General features: G+C 40.4%; 1 protein-coding gene across 1 annotated transcript in view; it reads left to right on the forward strand.

Annotated features, from left to right (window-relative positions):
- The window catches only part of Fbn2 (fibrillin 2), a 213,492-nt gene that overhangs the window by 37,680 nt on the left and 149,493 nt on the right, over positions 1–26,319 (forward strand). Inside the window, exon 6 of the mRNA XM_052155291.1 lies at positions 17,041–17,238. Coding sequence (XP_052011251.1) covers positions 17,041–17,238 — 198 coding nt within the window. The remainder of the gene's footprint in view (positions 1–17,040; positions 17,239–26,319) is intronic.

A 26,319-nucleotide genomic window follows, 5' to 3' on the forward strand; every position in this document is an offset into this window, starting at 1 on the left:
AGAACCAGACATTCTAATGTAATGCAACCCAATATTCTAATAGATGGAGGAGGCTGAGAGAGGCAATGGGGAGACCTTCTGTCTGCATTTTCTATACATCAGGCCATTCTGTTGCTGTACCTTGGAATGCACAGTGAAAGAAAGCGGCAGTTTACAAACATTGAGCAGGGCCAGCTTTAGCCTGGGTACTTCAGGCAGCCATCGTGAGCATGATGCAAAGTGTGCTAATGTTAAGCTAACAAACAGGACTGCAGGGAAGCCATGTAGGGCCACATGAGCTATTGTTGGAAGAATGACCTTAGATTCAATACAGGTGTGGTTTTGAATTCCTTTTGGCCAGTCTGTGTTCAGAACCTTTTTACTATTGCCTGGTTTTCGTTTTTTGTAATTTGTTTGTTTGTTTGGTTTTGTCTTTTGTTTTTGTTTTTTTTTGTTTTGTTTTTTGAAACTCAAACATTAAATAATATGACCCCGTGTGCAGTTTCCACCCACAATCTTTGAGTCTGTGAGAACTAGCATACCAACCAATTGTAAGACTGCTATTCTTTACTTAGTCAGCAATGGGTAATTTCAGTTTACCTAGCTATACAGTGGAGGCTGCTGGGAGCTTTGATAGTCATAGCAGCTCACAGATCTGAGAAGAAAAAGGCTTACACTCACACTCACCTCTGAAGACACTGAAGCACGGAGAGGAGATGCAGTGATGTGGTAGCACCTACAGTGGCTGGTGAAGCTAGCAGGACACTTCTGTTCTTGCTTTATTGACTATAATGTCATGTGCTATAGTTATACCTTTGAAAGGGACAGAGATTTATTTCTTTCCATGTGTCTGAAAGGAGGCAGGTTGTATTTGACAAGCAGTGTTATTAACCAGTACAGGCCTGGGGAACCAAAGGACCTTGCTTTTGGGGGGTTGGGAGGACCTGGCCATTTTACAGACCTGGTTGTTTTAAGGTCCTGGCTATTTTAAGATTTGTAGAAAGAAGGTTCTTGATAAAGGAGACTTCACAGGAAAAGCTTTAAAACACTTTGGAAAGAGTTGAGTGTGTGCGAAAGATAAAAGAACCTGGGCTGGTGTAGCAGTTCTTTATATAGCTGTGAGTTTAGGTTCCTAACAGTTATCATTGCATGCTTTCCACTTGTCAGCAGAAATAGTTTTCTGTTCTGCAAATATAATGATTGCACAGGGGTGTGAAACTAGAATTTATGTTCCTTTTTGGGGGGAAGGAATTTTAATTTAATATCAAGTATACTAGATTTTAAAACCAACTGTATTGGCTGGTTTTGTGTGTCAACTTGACACAGGCTGGGGTTATTACAGAGAAAGGATCTTCAATTGAGGAAAGGCCTCCATGAGATCCAGTTTTAAGGAATTTTTTTCAAGGGTGGGTGGGTGGTGCCATCCTTGGCTGGTGCTCTTGGGTTCTATAAGAGAGCAAGCTAAGCAAGCCAGGGGAAGCAAGCCAGTAAATAACATCCCTCCATGGCCTCTGCATCAGCTCCTGCTTCCTGAGCTGCTTGAGTCCCAGTCCTGACTTCCTTTGGTGATCAACAGCTATGTGGAAGTGTAAGCTCAATAAACCCTTTCCTCCCCAGCTTGCTTCTTACTCATGATGTTTGTGCAGGAATAGAAACCCTGACTAAGACACCAACCATGATTTGATTTTTTTCACTCCGATTTGACTTGTCTGTGGCAATCCCTAACAGAGAAAGAGAAATCTTCAGATAAAAACTGTGGGGTAAGGTACTATAGAGTGGACAGCATAACATTCTCATTGTATTTTTTTAAATACATGGTCTCTGGTGATATATGTATGTTACTTGCAGTTAAACTGAGAAATGTCTCTAAGTCATATATATGATCTATTACTTTGATTCAGTTCCCCAAACAAGATGATTCTTCCTAATGGATCATTTGTTTAAAACAATTCCATTCTTACCAAGGTAGGCTTTGTTTAGGACTTAGTAATTTTAAAACATGGTGTGTGCCTGGGCTAGGGAGGTGGCTCAGTAGGTAAGAGGGCTCTCTGCATAGCCATTGGGATCTGAGTTTGATTCCTAGTACCGACTCAAAATGGGGAGGGGGGAGGTATAGCCCTGGTGCCTGTAGCCTTAGGGTTGTGAAAGGCTGAGACAGGAGGACTGCTGTGACTTGCTGCCTCCACTCAATTTCCAGGTTAAGTGAGGGAATCCGTATAAAAGGCATATGGTGAAGAGGGTACAGTGGGACCCCCGTCTGTCTTCCTCCTCTGCATACACACATGAACCTGCTGGCACACACATGCAAGGAACCACATACACATATACCACACCTGTACATCCTACACATAAACACACAAAGAAAGAAAACTAAAGAGAGTGACTCATTATTTCTGCCTTCCGCCTCTCTGTCCCTTCAATGAAGCTAACTTTATTGATATACTTGTTTCTATTTCCTTTTCATTTCTAACTTTCCTTCCGTCCTAGATGCAGTAACTGTTGTGTACTTGCAGGGCATGCAAGCTTCTACTGAATCACTAGTGATCAAAACCAGGGCTTCCAATATACTTGCTGATTGTGCTGCCACCTGATATATGTGCCCAGCCCGTGTGATCTCTAGTCCTCGACATTTTGGTAGTGCTAATGTTTTTATTGACAATATATTTCAGTTTTTATTAAGTCCCATTCTGCTTAGAAGTAAGTGACACCCTCATCTCTAGGTGTTCCGCTAGGCACTGGTAAACGTGAGCTTAGTCATTACAGATAGATTTCAGAACCTCTTAGTTATCCGTGTTGTAACTGAGATGGAAAATGGAGCTGAGAACAAATGGACTCAGACATGAAGACGTCAAGCATGAGAAAGCGGTAATTCTACAGAAATCTAAAACACCACCACCAAAAGCACAGAAATGGGCTTCTCCATTGGACAGTTTTAACCCTTTCCCTGCCCTTGCCCATTCGTCGCCAGTGGTGTGCTAGATAGCCCAGTCAGTCGCAAGCCTCCACTGTGAGAACTGTTACATTCCTTCACTGGAGTCAGACATTGCAAGATTAAAATGCAGCTATGGAGCCTCTTCGCGCAGTCAGACTTGCCTACTCTGTAAAGATTGTGATTTTGAAAAGTATTACGACCCACCCAAGCTTTTCCAGATATCTTCACTTACGATGTTAAGAAGCATTGTTTCATATGAAATACTAACACTCTCTGGTCCACCCAGGTACACACTGTATTTTTCAGAGCATGGAACACTATTAGGAGTTCAACATTTTACGTGTTCCCAGACATCTCTGCCCTATGTATTTCATTGAGGATTTCACATAGACTTTGTGGAAATTTGGAAACTGGAAATGAGCAGGCACTAAGCTTTCGAATGTCTGTTGAGAGAGTGCTTTGAGAAGGTCAGCACCTTCCAGGTTGAAACACCAGCCAGCCTCAAGTGGTTCACAAGACTGCCCCTCATTTCCAGCTAGAGTCAGTTGCCTCTGTGTCTCCCTGAAGGCTCTACAAAGTCATTTTACACGTATCAGCCCCACACCAGTGCATCCCACTAGATCCTTCGAGTGTATCTTTGGAAATCTCATGCCTATCTTCCTGACAAATCAGTGTGCTGGAGACTGAGAAGTATTTCATGCTGAGCGATTCCAGCATGTGCAAAGACCTCTGTGAGGATTAGGCCTCTTTAAATGGCGTGAATGTTGTCTAGGACTCTTTAAGCATCTCAATGTTATAGGAGATGCAGGAAGATTAGAATTTGGAGCTGCAGTGGAGAAGGGTACTAATATTACCACAATGCTTAAACGTCTGAATCCAGACACACTGGCAAAGAAAGGCCACTACTTGTACATGCTCCTCCTTAGCTACAAAGTCAGAAACAGGAGAGCATGGAGTGAATTTTTAAGTTGTAACTCACTTTTTAAACTTTTAATAATTTCATTGTCTTTAAGATGCCAACACACTTCAGTTAAGGTTCTCAGTTGCCAATCAATCTCCTGGGGGGGGGGCGGTAATGTAAGCTACATAATTAAAAATAGCAACAGGAGGAATGTTGTGTAAGGGGATTGAGTGTACTGTGGGATAGGACTTGGAGACAGTCTGGAGAAAGGAGCCTGGGGAAGTGGGCAGGAAACCACCCAGGTCCTCTCTCCATCCTTTGCTGCCCCTTGTGCTGAGGAAACTATGTAAATATGTGACTTTTCATGATGCTCTTATCATCCAAGAATTACACAATGGTAATCTCTCCCAAATGAAAAGAAAGTTTGAACCTAGTACGAGGTAAAAAATATCTACATTTTTTCCTCTATAGCTCAGGATATATTTTGAGTGTGAGTTTTAGTTGCTCTGTGAATCTGCATTTGTGAGAGTTCATCTTAAGAACTGTATTGCAAAAATGGAACAATTCATCGAACCTTAGCTCTTCAATTTTTTTTTACTCCAAATTAGCAAAGGTTGTTGTTATGCATAACATTTGATTTTGCCCCTCAAAGGGATAATCAATTTGGAAGCCTACCTCATAAGTCTTAACATTTCCTATCTGTATATCAAGCAAAATCGTCTGTGATTACCTGAGAACTGGTATAATTTTCTTAATGGCTAGAAGAAAAATAGGCTCAGGTCTTATATACCAAAATGAAAATGTGAAGTATGTGATTTTGAACTCCAGAAGATATTTTTCCAATAATTATCTTGAAGTTGATGAAATTTACTATATAAGGAGAGGTGATAAATGATTGATAAGAAAGACAATAGATGTTAGGTTATGGGTTGATAATTGAAAGAAAACAGATACATAGATATATAGATGATAGGCAATACATTGATTGGTGATATTTAGATTGACTGATAGATAAATAGATACGACAATATAATAAAAACCACACTCTTGTTAGACACATTTAGCAATCAAAAGCAGAACAGAAACATTACACATGGATTAAATATGAGATGCTTTTATATGCTGGAATGTTAGTGCCATTTGAAATCATGGATACCCAAGTAGGTTTTCTTTGATGTCATCACAGGTAGGGCTAGCTTTCAGTGGCTCTAAGCCATTGAGACCCAAGAGAAGCCAGCGACACTGCAGGGACACCATCTGAGCAGATAACCTTGGGGCTAATCTGGATCCCAGGCTGAGCCTCTGTCCAGGTCAGAGCAACATTGCTGGGAACAAGACAGAGCTGAGAACCAGAAGTGCCCTCTGTGGCAGACCTGGGACCCTGACAGGGGCTCTGCTTCTGTGTCTGCCCGGTGCACTTCCAGGCAAGGTGAAAAGGAAGAGCCCTCTTTTCCCTGCAAAACTTTTTTTTTTAATGGATCTGGTATTTCTCTCTGAAAAATAATTTATTCCTCATTGCAGAGTGCTGTTTTCCAGACTACAAATCCTGGCCTTGGTTCCAAACAGAACTTTGAAAAAGAGGGAGCTTGGATAATAGACTCAGAAGTGTATTATTTCTTGGGAAGATCTACTTATCCATTTAAGTGGTTTCCTATGGCTTTCATAAGCAAGAACACATTATCCGTATGTAATTATGAGGCTCAAAACCACAGTACATTTTACAGACTTCTCTGACTCCTTCAGGCTTCTTCTTACAAACTTCTCTGTTGTGACGTGAAGAACTCAAAGACAGAGTGTTTTGCAAATAAGAGTAGCCTAAGATGTTAGATTATTAATGGCTATGGCGATAAGGACAAGAACCAGGCAGTGTGTGTTTATTGAAAGGCAGTCACTGGGCCTGACACTCAAGGTTTGTACACACACACACACACACACACACACACACACACACATGTTCAGAGCATCTAATCTGTGAAGCTCTCCTGTTTTTCAAGATTCAGTTTACAAACCCAAAGACAGAGGTAAGCAAACTCACTGAATATGCGATGTTTCTGAATATCTGGACTGTTAATGATATTTGGAAACGTGGACGCCCAACTAGATTTTCTTCTATCTTAATCTCTACTGTTCGTCAGGGCTGGCTCTCAGATCACAGGCAAGTTGTTGGTGAAAGCTTGGGTTCCTGAACTGGCAGAGGGCCCCTCCCCCCTTCCCAGTAGACTGTGATACCTGGCTTATCAGAGTTACAGAGAAGCAGCTAAACTGCTGCATGATCTCAGTACCATTTGCAATAACCATAAAAGCCTCACCATATTGCACTCATGAGCACTCACACCAACATGTGTGATCTCCTACGCCCTGCATTGCTTCCTTAGCAATGTAGGAATCACATTTTAGGCCTGAGATGTGAGCTTTGGCAGATAGAAGAACAGCACCAGGAAGACAGAAGGGCCTTGGAGCTATGACCATTTACAAGCTGGAGCTATGCTCGCTTACCAACACTGTCAGCACCGTTAGCTGCAGTAGTAGTGTGGGATCTACTGCAGAAAGCTTGTATATCACAGTGTGGCGCAGGTTCTGACGGTCTCTGTGAAATTTACAGCAGCAATGATGTCATCTGGAGGAGAGCCAGTCACACAAAAGGTATCTTTTCACTAAATCTGTTCCAGGCAGCCTCGTTTGAGGATATGACAGGGGCTCACATGGTGAAAGATAAGTGTTTGCCACAGTGTGTTTCACCCCACACTGGACTTCAGGAATGCTTCTGTGTAAAAGTTCTTTATGAGCAAATAAAATTTGAAGACTGCCTACTATAGCCTCTTCTTGGCAGTTAATATATACCTAAGTACATTAACACTCCCAAAGGTTGTAGAGTTGTATCTACAAAGGAGCCAGTTTTCTTGAATTCTAATACTCACTCTCTCTCTCTCTCACACACACACACACACACACACACACACATATTGGTTTTTTTGAGACAGGGTTTCTCTGTATAGCCCTGGCTGTCCTGGAACTCACTCTGTAGACTAGGCTGGCCTCGAACTCAGAAATCCGCCTGCCTCTGCCTCCCAAGTGCTGGGATTAAAGGCGTGCACCACCACTGCCCAGCTCTAATATCTTTTTTGATGTTTGACCACAGAATTCTTTTCTAACAAAACATTCCTAATGTGTTGTGTAGCTGGCCTGCCACTGACCATATAGTGAGAAATGCTGAGTTATGCTCTGCTCTGAATTTCAGCCAGGTGTGTTTGGTCATGAAAGTCACGAATCACATCAAAGACAGGCTTGGCACCTGAGAGTCATAGCTTGTAGGTATCCGGGTACCATTTTCTATTGAATATGGCAGAATGAGCCAGTAGGTCCAGGTTCATCTTTATTCTTCTGACGAGACTAGTTACTCCAACTTGGCAGCCTTGTTTCCCCATCTGTTGGTCCATAATGAAACCCCTTCATTTCTACCGCGTTCCATCTCTAAAGGTTCTCTAAAGGTTGGAGAAAGTGATTCAAATTTAAGTCATCTGTTACAGTGCTTAAAACGCTTTCTACATTCCATCTAGTTTGGGCTAAAACTTTTGAGGAGGCAGGCAACGGAGCCTGCTGGCGCCTGCCTAACACTTCGGATTTGACGGAGACTTTGTTGAGCAGTTCCACAGTATCTTCTGTAGATAGTGCATCCGGCTGCTTGGGTGCTTGGTTAGCATGTTCTGTCGTCCATCTAAGCGCTGTCGCCACCGCCTCTTTCAGCACTGAAGTAGCACTTCTTTACCCTCTGCCCATGAGGAGAACAGCAGCGAGGCTGCTGATAAGGATGTGATCGAGCTGTGCAGTGGAGTAGCTGCTGAAAGAGAATGTCTGTAGCTGAGGATGCTGTAACAGGAACAAGGGCAGCGGAAACAGCTATACCCAGGCAGCGGCTCAGAAGTTGGAGACACGGTGGCTCCTGGGAGGCAGATCAAAGTGCCCAGTGGAGCGTTCAGAAAGCCAAGCTAATTTATCGACAGAATAAAGACCTTACAGTCTTATTTTTATTTTTTTATTCAATATATTCTTTATTTACATTTCAAGTGATTTCCCCTTTCCTGGATCCCCCCTCCTCGAAAGTCCTATAAGCCCTCTTCCCTCCCCCTGTTCCCCAGTCAACTCCTTCCTGTTTCCCTAGCTTGGCATTCCCCTACACAGCTGCACTGAGCCTTTTCAGGGCCAGAGGTCTTTCCTTACTTCTTCTTGGGCATCATTTGATATGTGAATTTTTTCTTGGGTATACGAGATAGGATAGATGGGCACAAAAAAAAATGTATTAGTACAAAGCAAGATGTATCGATCGAGCGTGGAACGAACTCTGCTGTGATAGGCACAGATGCTGAGAACTAGAAGAAGGAGCGTAATGACCGAGGATATGGATCTGGGGTGGAGACGAGGCTCAGCTAGTGAGGTACTCACTGTGCAACCATGAGGACCGGGGTTGGATTGGCAGCACCTATATAAAAATGTCAGACACAGAGGCAGGTGACTGTACTCCCAGACCTGAGGACGGAGAGGCAGGAAGTCCCCGGCTAGCCAATCTAACGAAATCGTAGAAGGATATAGCTGTGTCATTGCTGTTCCTATTATGTCATTATCCCTGGTTCAGGGAGGGACTGTCAGGGAGAGTGTTTGAGAAAGACAGCACTGACTTCAGGTCTCCACATGCATGCACATGTGTGAACATGCAGACACGAGATTTTGGAAAGGGTGAAGAACTTGGTGTTAGATGCAACCACCGATTCAAAACCTGCTTCACTTAGGTACCAACTATGTCACTGTGGGCAATTCTGCTTAATCCAGGTAAAATCAGTGAAAGAGCGAGACATGCCACCAAATAAGACTGTTACACAGATTAAGCAGAGTGTTGTAAGTCCAGATTGTTGTGTTTTGTTGCACTGCTGTCTGTCTGTCCATCTATCCATCTGTCTGTCTGTCCCTCTATCCATCTATCTATTTATTGCTTATTCACAACAGGGTTTCTATCTGAATCCACACATCTTCAGACATATAACCCTTTATAGAGCCATTACCTCAGTACCAAGAGCGGGATTCATTTCCGTTTCTCTGTGGTCTTGGGAGATAACCACAACAGCATGTATAGATAGATCATTCCGGGATGATGTCAATACTTGGGCTGTCGAGTTTGGTAGCCGCTAACCACCGAGCGGCCTCTGAGTCCTTGACATGTGGCAAGAGAGACTGAAGAACTGAATGTTTGTTTTATGTCGCCCATGCTTTAAGCTGAAGTTGAGGAAGCCGCCTGTGGCTGCTGGCGGATTTTTTTGGCCGCACAGCTGTGCATGCTGGCAGGCCGCCGTGCCCTGCGAGGTTAGAGTTGGTGCACTTCGCTTCCCTAAAATGATCAATTTCATGTCACTAATTCTCTACTGGGGGCAAGAACAATCATCCCGTCGTAAGCAGCACAGGATGCTCTTTTCCTGGGCGACCTTCAGCTCTTTCACCTATAACTCTTTACACAAGGGGTATGTCAGCCTTCCATGTCATCTACCATTAAAGACAACGCTTATTAGAAAGCTCAGGAATCCATTGATGTCATTCGAATAATTGTGTGGTCATAAGCAAAAACTGTATCATAATCTATCAGTCAGATTACCAAAACAAATAAACAAAATAATAAACAAATACATTTTATTGTGATAAATTGTATTATGATAAGCTATTATTCCCTGAAAAGCAAAAATTATATGTAACACAAAATTGTAAATCACCTATGAAGGCAAGAGATTTTCACTTTTTTTTTTTTTTTTGCTAGTTTCTTATTTTATTTTTGAAAGTCTCTTTCTAGAAGTTTTTGCTTATTCCTTGTATTTCACTGAACCTTTTCATGTAAAAATAAATCTTACCTCAATTTAATTTTGACTTTTAATTTCATAATAATCATGTTCTGTATGTGTTGCATGTGTGTGTGAGTGAGTGTGTGCGCGCGCGCGCGCGCACGCGCATGTGGATGTATGCACATGCACACAAGCACACGTGCACACATGTATGGTGCTAGGAATGGAACCAAGGCCTTGGGGACACCACACCTACACTCCACACTGAGCTCCCTGTCTGATCCTTCAGTCAATACTTTTCTCTGTGCATTGTACTTCTTTCAGTATTATTCCTTGCTACCTCTGTGCTTTATTAACAATTTCTTTTGTTAATGATTTAATGATTTTTACAGATACTGAATAGAGTTGAAAGTCATTATTTTAATCAGACCCATTCACATGTTTATTAAAACCCTGACTTGTTCAGCTTGCTTTCTCTTTCATCTTTGTTAGTTAGCCTTCTTGGTTCATCCTGTGATAGGTCCATTTCCCCCAGCTCTGACCTTCCGGAACAATCATTTCTCCTATGGACTTTGTAATAAAAATGGCTGCCTCGTATCTTTCACCACACCATTGAATCCTCTGTGCCTCTTTTATGTCTTTTGCACAATATCTAAATTAAACAATATTTATTTCTTCCAGCTCAGGGCCCCTTTCTCGTTCTTCTGATGTGAACTGACATCGTAAGAAGAATTTACCTCCAAATCTGTGTTATAGGACACACCCCCTCCCTTACCTCTTTGTTTCCCATCTTAAAATTTATAAATATACCCTCTAAATATGATTTCACTGTCCTTAGCTTCTCTGTCCTCCAAATGAAGGATGCCCACTCCATCCTTCAAAGTAGCCTTTCTCTCTTGCTAGTAATGGAAAGTCTTATTTTTTTATTTCCAAGTTTTATCTTAGAATTCAAAGGTGCAGAGATTTTGTATGTCTCTTTCCTTGGATGAATCTTACATTTGTTATTTTTGTCTGAGATAGCATGGTCTGTTTTATTTATTTCAATTCATGAAAATGCTTATATTATCGCTTTTTTACTGTTTTCCTTTTTACGTTTTAAGTCCTGTTGTTCAGTTTGCATGATTGACCTTGGACTTTAGACTACCCATTCTTCAGTCTCAGTTTTTACTTAGGGTTTGTGCTTTTCCTACTCTGATAACTCCTTTCCCTTCAGGGAGTGACTATCTCTCTTCCTCTTCTTTTGAGTGAATGTGGAAAGGATTTACTTTCCAGAAGCAAAGGAAGACCTTGCTTGATCTTCTCATTTGTACTTGTGTCTTCATGAGCTACACGTCCTCACTACCAATGCTCGCCTGCCTGTCAGTTTCCATGGCTAGTATAGGTTTTCAGGTCTCTTAGGATATGGCCCATTCACTTTCTGATCTGGTATCATTACATTCTAATCTTTGGCTGAGTGGCCATAGAGGATGTATTTGCTCTTGAATCTTTCCTGGTGTTGATCAAAGTCTAAGAACTGGCAGGGTTCACCTCAGCAGTGCAGACCAACACATGTCCAAGCAGGACCAGTTCACACCTGCTGGGCCTCTTCTCAGACTTCCTCCTCCAGTATTCCCTGAAGGTCCCAATAATGAAAGCCAGAGAAAGAAAGCATGGGATCCACTTTGTCTGTTCAGGGAATCTTAATGCATCTAGCATGTTGCTCTGGGGCTCACGTGCCAGGCAGTTAATCAGGTTTAGGGTGAAGAGTGGGATATTTCAGGCTTGCCTGACTTAGCAGCAGTGGTAGTGCATGCCACTCAGGAACCGTTGATATAGCAGAACTGAGTTACATCAACAATGTACTGTTGTACAAAGCATCCCTCAGCAAATTGCGTGCAAATTTTTATTTATTTCCACCAGAATCCAGTCTTAAGGACCTTGTTGTGTTTGAGTCGAGGGACACATAAGATCTGTGCATGTGCCTTGTTGTTATTGGTTTTAGTCTCCCTTGAATATGCATAAATATTTTGTTTGCATATATCATTTTTCCCTGAAATATATTCAGGACTACTTTGCTTTACATTTTTCTTAGACACCATAAAGAATGTCTGTTGTTAATTAGAGATGTGAATGAGCTTCTTTTCGCATTCTTCCTTTATATCTCTATTCCCCCTCATTAACTCAGGTCAAAAAACCTTTATTTCAAAAGTGGCTTTAATCTTCTGCTTAATCCTATTTAGTGTTTGATCTACATCACTTTGGGGGTTGTTCTTTAAGTGAGTTAATTGATTTTACTTAGGAACACACACTTCAAGTACATAGGCCATGAATCTTAGGAGCACATCTTTGAAAACCTTCATCCTTATGGAGAGTAACAGCAATGACAGGAATTTTGTTTGTACCGTTGGCCAGCACCTAATGATCATTCAGCCTCCCCATCTCTAATGCATCCTTTGATGTTAGCAGCAAAAAAAAAAAAAAAAAAAAAAAAAAAGGCAGTCCTTCTTCTATGCCAAGTACACATCTCACTGATGTATTAAATAATGTCTATGTTAGAGATAAAATGTGCTGCAGCTGTGCTCACTAAAGTCGCTGCTCATCTAGCCTAGGAACAAATCTTCAGTGTCATGACCCCTGATGTCAGAGATCAAATGGAGTCTTAATCTTCGGGGAATAATCAAAATGAACGCAACACATCTAATTATTTGTGTAAATAATATTTATTTTAAACTTACATCCATACACATACGTTTTGCGACATTAACCCATTTTTAAGTTCAGGAACATGAACTATATCCACATTGAGGTACCTGAACTCTTATGCAACCCCTCCCCCCATCCATTTGTAGAACCCTTTTGGTTTTGTTAAGCTGATAGCTCCCCACCCACATCTCTTGGCTCCGGACAACCACTGACACAATTCTCATTGTTATAAGTTTAATTGTTCTGGTCGTCTCATGTGAGTGAGATCGCATTGCTTTCGTCCTCATGTGACTGACTTACTTCAGTCCACGTGCCTGCATCCCTCTGCCTTCTGTGCTTCTGCCATTGTACTTACCACATTTTACCACATTCATCTGTCACTGTGTGGTTCCTACCACTTGATCATTGCAAATGATGCTAGCTGGAGCATTAATATACTGAATGAAAAATATTGAGTGTTGAGACATTAACAAACAGGTTTTAGAAGCCATTTTAAGAGAACTTCAAGTACTCTTTGGTTTTCTCTTATACCGTAGCCTGAACGCAACTCTACTCCATCGGCTGCTTGTCATATTACAAGTTTGTCACAAACACATGACTGATGCCCTCCCTAAGTGACTCAGCTGTATACCTTAAACACCATCTAACATTCAGGTCTTACAAGCTAATAGACTCAAAGCCATACATATTAATGTATGAGGATAAAAACTTAGAAAACCGTGGAGTTCACCCACCACTTATACTCAGGACCTTGTGTAACGATGAATCTCTGTTCATCACTGTTCAATAACCAGAGAGGCTTGTCTGAGTAAACCTGAGAGTGGGAATGAGGATACATATTTACAGGGCAGCCTGATGCTATGCCAATCTAGATAAACGGCAGTATTCAGGTCCCCCTGACAGTCTATGATCCCCCTTGCCATGGGGTCTAGTACGAGGTTTATGCATCCTCTTGTGGAACAGGACTCCAATCCAAAGAGAAAGCAAATGGTTACCTCCATAACCATAGTTCCCCTAGGACACACCTCACTTAACTAAGTGGTTTTTGTAAGATCATAATATTCATATATATAAGTAAGACCATTGATCCCTCTTCTTCCTCAGTAGCTGCATAGCATCTTCTGAAAGCTAACAGGGAGAACATTTCCAGCTCAGTCCAAGTTGTTTTCTGCATATCACACATCTAAGATGGATAGTGGCTTTAGTAGTAGGGTCTTCTCATCTACCTCTGGTAGGCAAGCAAAAAGAATGGCTAGAACTCGTATTGTTTTGGAGACCCGCGGGTCCTCCGTGACTCATAACTCCGAGGTACCCCACCTGTAGCATTGCAGTTTTAATAACCCATAGCTTCTGGGAACAGCGTTTTCTGGCTATATAAGGTCGCTCCTGTTAAAATTCCTTTTACAATATATATACATTTTAAAATGTGATCATGAGATACGAGGTATGTCTATGGTTCTCTCCTACCCACTGTGTTCTGATTAATCCCCTCCCTAATCTCCTCTGCATGTCCTCTCTTGTGATACATGCTTATACTTCAGCACCTTCCCTTCCCCTCCAGCAGGTTCTAGAGTGCTTTTCCTCGCTCTTCTGAGCATAACTCCCATATGCAGGGTCAAGCCTATGATGTCATTTATTTATATGATTTGTCCTGAAAATGCGAATTTGTAGTGACATAGTGCTCAGAGAGCAGTTGTCTAAGATTGGCCTGGTAATAGTCATAAGGAGTCTTGGGGAGGTAGGAATCATGTTCCAGCGCTGAACTGGGGCAATAGTTGCTCATTTCAGTCAATGTTCCATAAGTCATCTAATTGTGTATTTCAGACGGATAGATTTATGACATGCAATCTGTAGCTTAATTAAGTTATTTAGAGAGGAGAGACATACAAGGGTCTGCCAATTGTTTTATGAGTTTGCTAATTGCCCTGATGAGCAAAAGCATGAAATAAAGATCCAGGGAGACGATTCAGCAGTAAAAGATGCTTGCTATTCCAAGCTGAAAGCCAGCTGGCTTGAGATTTATCTCTGGTACACACATCAAGTGGGGAGGAGAGAGATGACTCTACAAAGATTGCTTCTCACCTCTCTACGCATGAGCTGCTGCACGTGCCTCTCCTCTCCCACCCACATCATGCACACCTGCCTGCAATAAGAAAGAATAAGACAAATTTGAAAAATAAATATTAAATGAAATGGCATGCAGTTCTCATACAGTAGCGCTTCATTTAGATATTAGAAAATAAAAATAACAATATTTGCATGCCACAGACTCATCTTTAACAAATTTTTATTGGTCGTATCTCAAGGAGGAAGTTACCAGTTTCTCACCTATTGGCTCCAACATACTAAGTTAATGGAACACTCCTATACTTTGCTCCCATCCTGACTCCCAGTGATTACTGGCATGTACAATAATATTCTATTATAGTGAAACTTTCATAAAAAGAATACATGATCAACCAGTGATCAGCTAAAGCATTTGTGCAGAGCTAAGATTTCAAATTTAAAACATAAAGCTATTTAAGTGAGAAAGAAAAGTATCATCCCAATAAGATTCGGCACAGTTGGTACAGTGGAAACTACACACTAGCGACAAGAAGTAGGAACCATATTACTGTGAAGGGAGCCTAAGGCTGCCAGTGATCTTACACTCCACCAGAAAGGCCATTTGCAAAGGACACAGGGCTGCTTGTATCCACTAACAATATGCTAAGAGGCTTACATTTTGATAATTACAGGCACTGTAGTTAGATGGAGGAATGGGTCTCCTGCCCCGTTGATTTGCTTGAGGAAGGGGTAGAGGAAAGTCCCACAGGCCTCTTCCCTGGGGATCTGAAAACCCAAAGGAATTCAGAGATATATATTTATCCATGCATCTTGAGAAGTCATAATTTTACTGCCGTTTGGTAAGAAATGGAGTTTTCCTACATGTCCAGAACTTGATATAATTGAAAACCACAAATCCAATATTTAAAATGGCAAAATACGGGTTTTATGAAGGCTTTAAAAAGTTATGACCTGTCAAATGCTTATTCATAATGTTGGTATATCTCCCATATACATAAAAGGATTTTCTTCAAGAATGTCGTTTGCAGCCAGTACATCTGCTGTTCTTATGAAGGATTAAAATGAGCTATTTTTGTGCATGTTAAGCTGCAAGGGTATAAAACCCTTAATCCAGCTTGTGCCAAAATACCTGCTCAAGATTTTGTTTCATTATGCTGAATTTAATTATCTTCATGTTAGCTCTCAAAATACACCGAACTTTCAAAACATCCATTTCTTATTTATGAAGAAGCCTCATTTTTCATTAACCACATTTGTATGTGGTTTTAAGTTTTGTTTGATCATTTTCAGCCTTTATATGCTAGGTAATGTTATACATGTCATTCTGAAGGTCATTTTGTCTTTTGTTTGATTTTCACAGTAGAAGTTTCCTCATAAAAACCATACCACTAATCTTTGCAATGAAATCCCGAGACATCATGTATTCCCCAAGAGTTAGTCGAGGATGAGATACAGTCTTTCTGGAAAGAGAACTCTTTTGTATGGGTTCCTCTTCTGCGTTCAGGGCCAATGGGAGTCATTACATCAGTCTGTCACTAGGAAACGGACTTTTCCCCTGTTCCTCACATCTTGAGAATAGGCATGAGTAATACTCATAGTGAGTGTAACTGAGTGATACTGAACCTTGGTGATTCAGTTCTATCTACAAGAATGTTTATTGGTTGCTTGGAATGTTTATCTAAGTAAATTTACAACATGAAGAAAGTAGACTAGAAATACCCGGAGCCAGCCTTTGAGTCGCCTGCAGTCTGATTCAGCCCTCAAGCTTTGAAGAGCATGTGGTGTTCTTGAACATTTCATTAAATATACTGGATCAGTGAGTCTTAAGGGTGGACTATGAAGTGACACCAAGATAGCTCGGCCTTGGTCCTTACACTTTGATGTGTAGGGATGACATGGAAAGTCCTCATACGTGTCAGGACCTCATAGGAAGGTCATAGGAATGTCTGCACATCACTCAGCTATGGTTTATTCAGTCTTTGCCCTTCATCTATAGTAGAGCAAGACAATGGCCGTTTGATAGAGAGCAAAGAGGATGTGGCATTCCCTTGCCTGTAAAGAAGCCATGATTGCAGGTCTTTCTTAGCATGTCTTTCTTCCTAAGTGAGTTAACCATACAAGTGCAGACTGATGCAGAGATGGTTGTCCACTTGTTATACCTAACTATTCACCGTTTAGTAGCTCAGATATATTTTTCATTTACAAAGGACATTTTCATCAGGTCACTTTAGCTTCCTAAACTCTTGATCACTTGGTCTGAAAAGAAAATACGTTTAGAGTAAGCAGGTAGGGGGATCCTTGGCAGGTGGCTAGAACCTTCAAATTTTCAAGAAAAGCCAGAAATGCAAGTTTCTTGTGAGCTCTCCCATTTTTACAATGCTGGCTACCAATTCTAATTCTTCAAAATGATCCAAGCCAGGCAACACATCTGTGTGCCTTGAGCTGTCCATTTGCAATCCACTGTGGTCTCTTAATACATGTCTCATGATTAGAAATGTATACATCTTCTAAATGAAACTCAAGTGTGCTTCTGTCCTTAGATGATTTGCTTAGAAGTAAGAATTTCAGGTTTTTGCATATGCATCTAGGAGGGTCTTAGTGAGGTCTAAGATTGGTGTAGGATCATAAAAGCCATCTTTCTCCCTCTATTCTCATTCCAGATTACAGGACAGGCCCGTGTTTCACTCAAGTCAATAATCAGATGTGCCAGGGGCAGCTGACAGGCATCGTCTGCACGAAGACACTGTGCTGTGCCACCATTGGGCGAGCCTGGGGCCATCCTTGTGAGATGTGTCCAGCCCAGCCTCAGCCCTGCCGCCGGGGCTTCATCCCCAACATCCGCACTGGAGCGTGTCAAGGTAAGGCAACCGTGTTTGCTACAAGTGTCACCTCTTTGATTGGAATCAGAAATCATGTAGGAACCATGAACACAGCACCCACTGAGGCAGCAGATCCTGCCCAGAGGTCTGATGAAAGAAGGTTTATATTTAGAGTTTACATTTTAGTTTCCAACGAAAAGTTTCAACTCTTAGCATTAATGGAGAGGAAGAACAAGAGGAGGAGGAGGAAGAGAAAGAAGAGGAGGAGGAGAAAGAGGAGGAGAAGAAAGAGGAGGAGGAACTTCTAAAACTACTACTTAAAATGTATAACGCAATGAGAGGGCAAGCTTGTCTGTGTCTGTATCCAGATGGTACAAGTGTGCCCACATGCTGCACAACACGCACAGTTCTTCTGGAGAGACTGATTTCTTCTCTCTTCTCATCATCCGTGATGTCTTTATTCCCCAGTCTCATAAATGGCTTTCATATACCAAAGGCAGGTCTGAGACCTGAGGCTCCTTCAGCCACAGTGTCCAACTCAAGTGACCTAGATTGTCCTTTTCTACTGGGTTTTAGCCAACAGAGACCTTGCCATTCATTAGCTACTTTTGTGCTGTCATCTATACTAAATCCATCCTTTGAGCTTGGAAATACTCTTGCTAGTATTCTATCTAGTGCTGAATAGGAGTTGAAATGTCTTTTGTATGGTTAATTAAAAAGGGTATTGCTTCTGAGACACAGAATTAGAAGTTATTTGAAGTAAATCATGTGCAAGATTAAGCCTGTTTTCAGGCTGAATTCAGCAAGTAGTGTCAGAAGTAAATGTGACATTAGCCCACTGAGTAGATGTCATGGTATGGTAAACAGACCAGTGTCCCCTGTGTAAAAATTACAGTTGAGGAAATGCATGCAGCCTTAGGTCATTGAAGAATAAACCATGGACAGTCTGCACAGTTTGGTAAATTATCCATGACAGAGCATCAAATGATTTTTTGTTAGTTTTGTAGTGTTATTAAAGGATACAGAGATAGTATCCTAAGCTAAAAAAACCAAAATTTCAAATGTTCCCCAAACTAAGAACACTAGCACCTACCCCATGCCATAAATGCAAAAATTCCATCATGAAGTAATTTGATAAGACTTTTTATCAAAATGCACAGAAACAGGGGCTGTAGAAATAGCTCAGCAGTTAAGGGTATTTTGCTGCTTTTGTAGAGGAACTAAATTTGGTTCCATGAACTTACATTAGGAGGCTCATACTGCCTGTAACTTGAGTGCCAGGCAACCCAGAAGTACATGTACCCACTTGGAAGACATACAGAAGCACACATATACAAAAAGAAAAATAAGTCTTCTTCAAAATTCACAGAATCATTAAAATACTAAGTAAAAATTACCTCTTAGTTCTTTGTGCAAGTATGAGAAACATGATGAACTTTGTGTTTAGAATTGTACCTTGTCAGCAAGACATCCCATGTGGATGCTGATAGCCCAAACCCTGGAAATAACTCTGTCAGGTCATTTAAGGCAGCTAGTGATTAAACTGGTATTAATTAATCACAGATTAATCTTAGTAATTTTCAAAAGAGAGCTGCAGGGACCTTGAGGGGAGGACAGTACAACTTTACAGATCATAAAATGAATAGTTAGCAAGAATGAAGGCTTGTCAGTTGTGGATTTTTGGTGATTTTTTTTAGTAAAAAGTACAGATTCGACCTCAAGGATGAGGGCCATGTTAAATGCTGATTTTATTATTCTTACATCATACTAATTAATGATATGTATATATATTTATATTTATAAACATATATAATTATATATGATATATTTATATGTATTTATATATCAATAATAGTAATATTATTTATATTCTTACTATGAATAATAAACTCATTTATTTTTCTTGTGAATATTCATTAGTCTGAGGAATTAACCTACTTCTTCTTCAGATAGATATATGATGATACATTGTAGATAGTGTTTACTGTTCTCTAGAGACATCCAAAAACATCATAGACAGAGATAACTATTGAAAATAAAATAATCCATTACATAGATTTTATAATAATTCTTTTTCATTATTCTTTATCACTTTCCAACTTCTAATACACTGCTTTTCTTCACTGGCTGGGTTTCCTGCCCATTGGATATAATGTTTATGAGGGCAGGAATCTTTGTATGCACTAGTGTTCTCTGGACCTCTAAGACAGTGTCTTCTTAGTGTGAGTGTACACACAGAAAATGCAGCAAACACCCACCGATCTAGGAAACGGTTACAAGAATCAAATATTTCAAAACTTAGCATTTCAAGGAAAGAAATAATTCAGTTTAAAAAGTCATTCAGCCAAACCTTTGAATCTCTTAATCTGTGTGTGCACATTTTTTTTTCTTCAATGTTCTGTCAGAGACCTTATATTTCAAAGCATGACTGTTAAGAAATGTGCCAACTCTGCTCAGGTTCAGTAGTCAAGAGTTTGTGATGTCTACCAAGGCTTACTTGCTTGGTTTTGCTTCTGGAGCAGAGATAAATGCTGATACTTCCTTTGTCTCAAAACCCTAATGGATTAGCTCAGCAGTGGGAGCAGAGGGAAAGTTGCTGCATGATTGAAATGTCTGGAAAAGCAAGATGAAAAATTCACTTTCCTCCCGAGGTCACGGCATGTTTGCAAAGTTCTTGGATACATGTTGGTCCTCAGTTTAAAATGCTCATAGACTACACCTTTCTATGATTTCATTTTCTTTTTAAGTTCCTATGTTGTTTCCTGAATAATTATACCAAATTTGGAAGAGGTAAGATATTAAAAGAATAGCACAATGATATACCCAGTCTCTCTTTTTCTGACTCTGTGTCTCTGTCTGTCTCTCTCTCTCTTACACACACCCACACACACACACACACACACACACACACACACACACGCACACATGCACACACGCACACACGCACACATATACATATGGTAGTACTGGCCAATTTTTATAGGATTATTGTAATTGCTATAAAGTTGAAAACAAATGTCAGCTTCATAGAAGACAATAGCAGTTGCTTAACAGAGGATAAGGGGAGGGGACATGGGGGAAGAATTATGGAAAGGGGGTGACCCGGAGGGGGCCAGTGAGTGGGATATAAGTTGAATAATAATAATTTTTAAAAGTTACTTAACATAGGCTTCAAAACACTGTTCATACCAATCACGGCAGGCTTGTTCTGAAAGTCTGCTGCCCTGCAGCTAATGACGTTTTAATTTGTCCATGGCTTGAGAAGGAGCAAAACATGGTTTTGCAACAAACAGTAACTGTGCAAAATGAGACAGCAGACGATTATGATACTTTAGAGAGCTTATTTGTGGGGAAAGCAGTACGATTTTTGCTAAGTTTTAACTGCATCTGTTATAATATTCTAGACCCAGATAACCATCGTGTCAGGTGTGCAATCCTCACCTGCGTTTTTAGTGGGGGATCACTGACTCCTTTAATGCAGAGGGAAGAGGGAGCTATCCACACTTAGTGGTGTGCGGTCTCCTTCACCCCTAGTCCTTCATCCACCCTTCCTGGTGTGCTGTCTCCGTCTATATTGCACTAAGTAACCAAAGTTAATTCACATCATCCTTAAATGTAAGCTATCAGAAAACAAGGGAAGTCAAAATTTTGATAGTTGAATAAGGGGCTGGAGGGATGGCTGATTACTTAAAAACACTGACTGCTCTTCCAGAGGACATGGGTTCAAGTCCCAGCACACACATGACAGCTCACAACATGGCAGTCTGTAACTCTCATTCCAGGGGATCTGACTTCCTCATACATGAAAGCAAAACACCAATGTATATAAAATACAAATAAAGTTTAAAAATAGTTATATTAAATCCTTTCATTAATATTCATGAAATTCATGTCCTATGTAAAGAGCTATTTGCATATACAACCTATTTTGCATATACATCCTATTTTCTTATGACTTCTGTTCTTTTTTTCATTCAATATATTCTTTACTTACATTTCAAATGATTTCCACTTTCCTTGATCCCCTCTCCCTGCAAGTCCCATAAGCCCTCTTCCCTCCCCCTGTTTCCCCATCCACCCCTTCCCACTTCCCTGTTCTGGTATTGCCCTACAATGCTGCAATGAGCCTTTCCAGAACCAGGGGCCACTCCTCCATTCTTCTTGGGCATCATTTGGTGTGTAGATTATGTCTCGGGTATTCCAAGTTTCTAGGCTAATAACCCCTTATCAGAGTGAGTGCATACCATGAGTGATCTTTTGAGACTGGGTTACCTCACTTAGGATGATGTTCTCCAGTTCCATCCATTTGTCTAAGAATTTCATAAATTCATTGTTTCTAATGGCTGAATAGTACTCCATTGTGTATATATACCACATTTTTTGTATCCATTCCTCAATTGAGGGACATCTGGGTTCTTTCCAGCTTCTGGCTATTATAAATAAGGCTGCTATGAACATAGTGGAGCATGTATCCTTATTACATGCTGGGGAATCTTCTGAGTATATGCCCAGGAGTGGTATAGCAGGGTCCTCTGGAAGTGACATGCCCAGGTTTCTGAGAAACCACCAGACTGATTTCCAGAGTGGTTGTACCAACTTGCAACCCCACCGGCAGTGGAGGAGTGTTCCTCTTTCTCCACATCCTCGCCAATACCTGCTCTCTACTGAGATTTTAATTTTAGCCACTCTGACTGATGTGAGGTGAAATCTCAGGGTTGTTTTGACTTGCAGTTCCCTAATGATTAGTGATGTTGAACATTTATTAAGGTGCTTCTCAGCCATCAGAAGTTCTTCAGGTGAAAATTCTTTGCTTAGCTCTGTACCCCATTTTTAATAGGGTTATTTGGTTTTCTGGGGTCTAACTTCTCGAGTTCTTTATATATATTGGATATTAGCCCTCTGTCAGATGTAGGGTTGGTGAAGATCTTTTCCCAATTTGTTGGTTGCAGATTTGTCCTTTTGATGGTGTCCTTTGCCTTACAGAAACTTTGTAATTTTATGAGGTCCCATTTGTCAATTCTTGATCTTAAAGAAAAAGCTATTGGTATTCTGTTCAGGAACTTTCCCCTTGTGCCCATGTCCTCAAGGATCTTCCCCAGTTTCTTTTCTATTAGTTTCAGTGTGTCTGGTTTTATGTGGAGGTCCTTGATCCACTTGCAGTTGAGCTTAGTAGAAGGAGATAAGAATGGATGATTCGAATTCTTCTGCATGCTGACCTCCAATTGAGCCAGCACCATTTGTTGAAAAGGCTATGTTTTTTCCATTGGATGTTTTCAGTTCCTTTGTCAAAGATCAAGTGACCATAGGTGTGTTGGTTCATTTCTGGGTCTTCAATCCTATTCCATTGAACCACCTGCCTGTCACTGTGCCAATACCATGCAGTTTTTAACACTATTGCTCTGTAGTATTACTTGAGGTCCCGGATACTGATTCCCCCAGAAGTTATTTTACTTTGAGAATAGTTTTAGCTATGTTGGGTTTTTTGTTATTCCAGATAATTTGAGAATTGCTCTTTCTAACGCTATGAAGAACTGAGTTGTGATTCTGATGGGGATTGTGTTGAATCTGTATATTGCTTTTGGCAAGATGGCCATTTTAATCCTGTCAATCCATGAGAATGGAAGATTTTTCTATTTTCTGAGGTCTTCTTTAATTTCCTTCTTCAGAGACTTGAAGTTCTTGTCATACAGATCTTTCACTTATTTGGTTAGAGTCACACCAAGATACTTTATATTGTTTGTGGCTATTATGAAGGGTGTCATTTCCCTAATTTCTTTCTCATCCTGCTTATCCTTTGAGTATAGAAAGGCTACTGATTTGCATGAGATGATTTTATAACCTGTCACTTTGCTGAAATTGTTTATCAGCTATATCAGCTGGTGAAGTTTTTTGGGTCACTTAAGTATACTGTCATATCATCTGCAAATAGTGATAGTTTGACTTCTTCCTTTCCAATTTGTATCCCTTTGACTGCCTTATATTGTCTAATTGCTCTAGCTAGTACCTCAAGTACTATATTGAAAAGATAGGGAGAGAGGGGGGTAGCCTTGTCTAGTCCCTGATTTTAGTGGGATTGCTTCAAGTTTCTCTCCATTTAGTTTGATGTTGGCTACCAGTTTGCTGTATATTGCTTTTACCATGTTTAGGTATGGGCCTTGAATTCCTGTTCTTTCCAAGACTTTAAGCATGAAAGGATGCTGAATTTTGTCAAATGCCTTTTCAGCATCTAATGAAATGACCATGTGATTTTTTTCTTTGAGTTTGTTTATGTAGTGGATCGCATTGATGGATTTCCTTATATTGAACCATCCCTGCATCCCTGGGATGAAGCCTACTTGATCATGGAGAATGATGGTTTTGATGTGTTCTTGGGTTCGATTGGCAAGAATTTTATTGAGTATTTTTGCATCGATGTACATAAGGGAAATTGGTCTGAAGTTCTCTTTCTTTGTTAGATCTTTGTGTGGTTTTGGTATCAGCGTAATTGTGGCTTCATAGAACGACTTGGGTAGTGTTCCTTCTGTTTCTATTTTGTGGAATAGTTTGAAGAGTATTGGTGTTAGGTCTTCTTTGAAGGTCTGATAGAATTCTGCACTAAACCTATCTGGTCCTGTGCTTTTTTGGTTAGAAGACTTTCTACAACCCCTTCTATTTCTTTAGAGGTTATTGGACGGTTTAGATGATCTATTTGATCCTGATTTAATTTTGATATTTGGTATCTGCCTAGGAAAATGTCCATTTCCTCTATATTCTCCAGTTGTGTTGAGTATAGACTTTTGTAGTAGGATCTGGTGATTTATTTGCATACATAATCCTATTTTGCATATACATCCTATTTTCTTATGACCTGTGTTCTTATCTACACACATGCATATATTTTAATTAGAAGGGATACTTTACTTAAGATTAATACCTGACTTTTTATTTTTATCTGTTATAGTTGTAAATAAATGTATCCCTTGTAAATCTTTAGTTATATTAAGCTATAAGTAATGCAATTAATAACCTATGTCATTGATAGTAAAATATTGGACTTTTAAAGTCTATGCCTGTTCCCAAACTTGAAAATATGTTGTTTAAATTTATTTGTTTATTAAATTTTAGTTCTTTGTTGAGAGGAGATTGGGTAGTTTCTTGATTAGTATAAATCAGTAAAGATAGTTATAGCCAAAGCACTTGTATCTTGGCTGTCTATACAGATCAAAGTAATCACATAATTAACAATAAACACCTAATAAATGGCAATCTTAAGTAAACATTCTGTCAACACAAATACTATACAGTCCAAAAGATGACTTAAAACTCAGTCACAGGAAAACTCCGTTAAAGATAGCAGGCTAATCCCCTGTTCCAGCCTGGCAGAAGTACCAAGAGGACGCTTACCTACAACAGCTCACAATTTTAAATACAATTCTGAAACGATGGTGAGGACCAGGGCTGTCATTGGGAGTTGGAAGCCCTTTGGACAGGGCTTGTAAACAACTGAAAAATGAAACTTTTTTCTTTGTTTTTTGTGAGCATAGTCATGGTCCTGAAATCTGTTCAATTTGTGTTTGTTTGAACCAACTGAGAACTATATGCAGGATTCCTAATGTCCCACTGAAGAGGAAAACAGCTGGGTTCCTGACACTGGTGTCTAGAAATGAAGTAGTCTATTGAGATGAAGCACACAGAGACAAATGTTCTCTGCTCCTCTTTGTTCTGGGATTGGATATGATTGGGCAGTACACTGTTAGCTTGTTATTCCCATCATTCAGCACCCTAGCGAGTGGCTGCTGAGAGCCCTCATGTTTCTACGCCTTGGGAGAGACAAAAACCAATTATTCAGTTGTTGTGGTTAAAGCCTGGCAATTGCCTTAATGGAAAGAAAAGCCATTGGCATGAACGTATGCAAAACATTTAACGAAAAGTCATTTAAAAGCAAACGTAGGAAGGCAGGAGAACTTCGCTAGGCAAATGTGCTTTCCTGTGCTAAGTTTTTGGAACCAATATTAGAAAGAGAGAACTGAGTCCTGAAAGATGTCCTGACTTCCACAACTCCACTGTGTTGTGTACACACACACAGCACCTCTGTGGAGTATACACACACACATACACACACACACACACACATGACGATGTCCTGACTTCCACAGCTCCACTGTGGTGTATATACACACACACACACACACACACACACACACACGACACTGTCCTGACTTCCACACCTCCACTGTGGTGTACACACACACACACACACACACACACACATGACAATTTCCTGACTTCCACACCTCCACCGTGGTGTACACACACACACACACACACATACACACACGATGACGACAACAACGACGACGACAATGAGGATGAAGATGATGACAACAACAATGACGATGATATTAATAGTACCATTGGTATTGGGGCTACAGCTCAGCAAGTTGCAATACTGTCTGCTCTTGAGGACTCTGATTGAGTTCCCAGCACCTATCTGTAAGTCCAGTTCTAGGGGAGACAGCTTCATCTGCTAGCCTCAATAGGCACAACATGAATATGGTGCACACTGTTGCAGGCAAAACACTCATAAAAAGTAAAAATGAATTGAGCCTATTTGGTGACAGAAAAAGTTAAACATTATTGAATATAGTTGTTTTCTTGTCCTTGGTCCCTATGTGTATAAATGAGCCCTCTTTTATGTCTATACTACTGACTGCATTCTTCCATATGTGGACATGAGTTCAAAATGTGCCACGGCATGGTAGTTTTTATAATGAATTTGCTCTTTTAGGATAAGAGTCCTTGGTGAAGTTGGAGAGTGCATTTTCATAAACAGTAATTAATATAGCTTTGATACATCATTTATAACCTTATTAGAAGACACTGAAGTGGTTAAGTTGGGCTCATGTTTCAAATGATTTTCCTTAATTCTGTATACTCTTTGCATACAATTTGAAATCATCTAACCGTCATAGAACTGAATGGGATGAGCATGGATTGGAAGACTGAACAGAAACAGTTGGCACAGTCTGGGTAGTAGACACTGAATGTTCATTGTTGCTTGTCTGATGGTTTGAAGATGTGGTTGGGAAGATGTGGTCTGGGCTCGCCTCTTGTTTTTGCAGACAGAGCTGGTGTAGACTT

Source organism: Apodemus sylvaticus, chromosome 13, assembly GCF_947179515.1.
Source record: "Apodemus sylvaticus chromosome 13, mApoSyl1.1, whole genome shotgun sequence".
Taxonomy (NCBI): Eukaryota; Metazoa; Chordata; class Mammalia; order Rodentia; family Muridae; genus Apodemus; species Apodemus sylvaticus.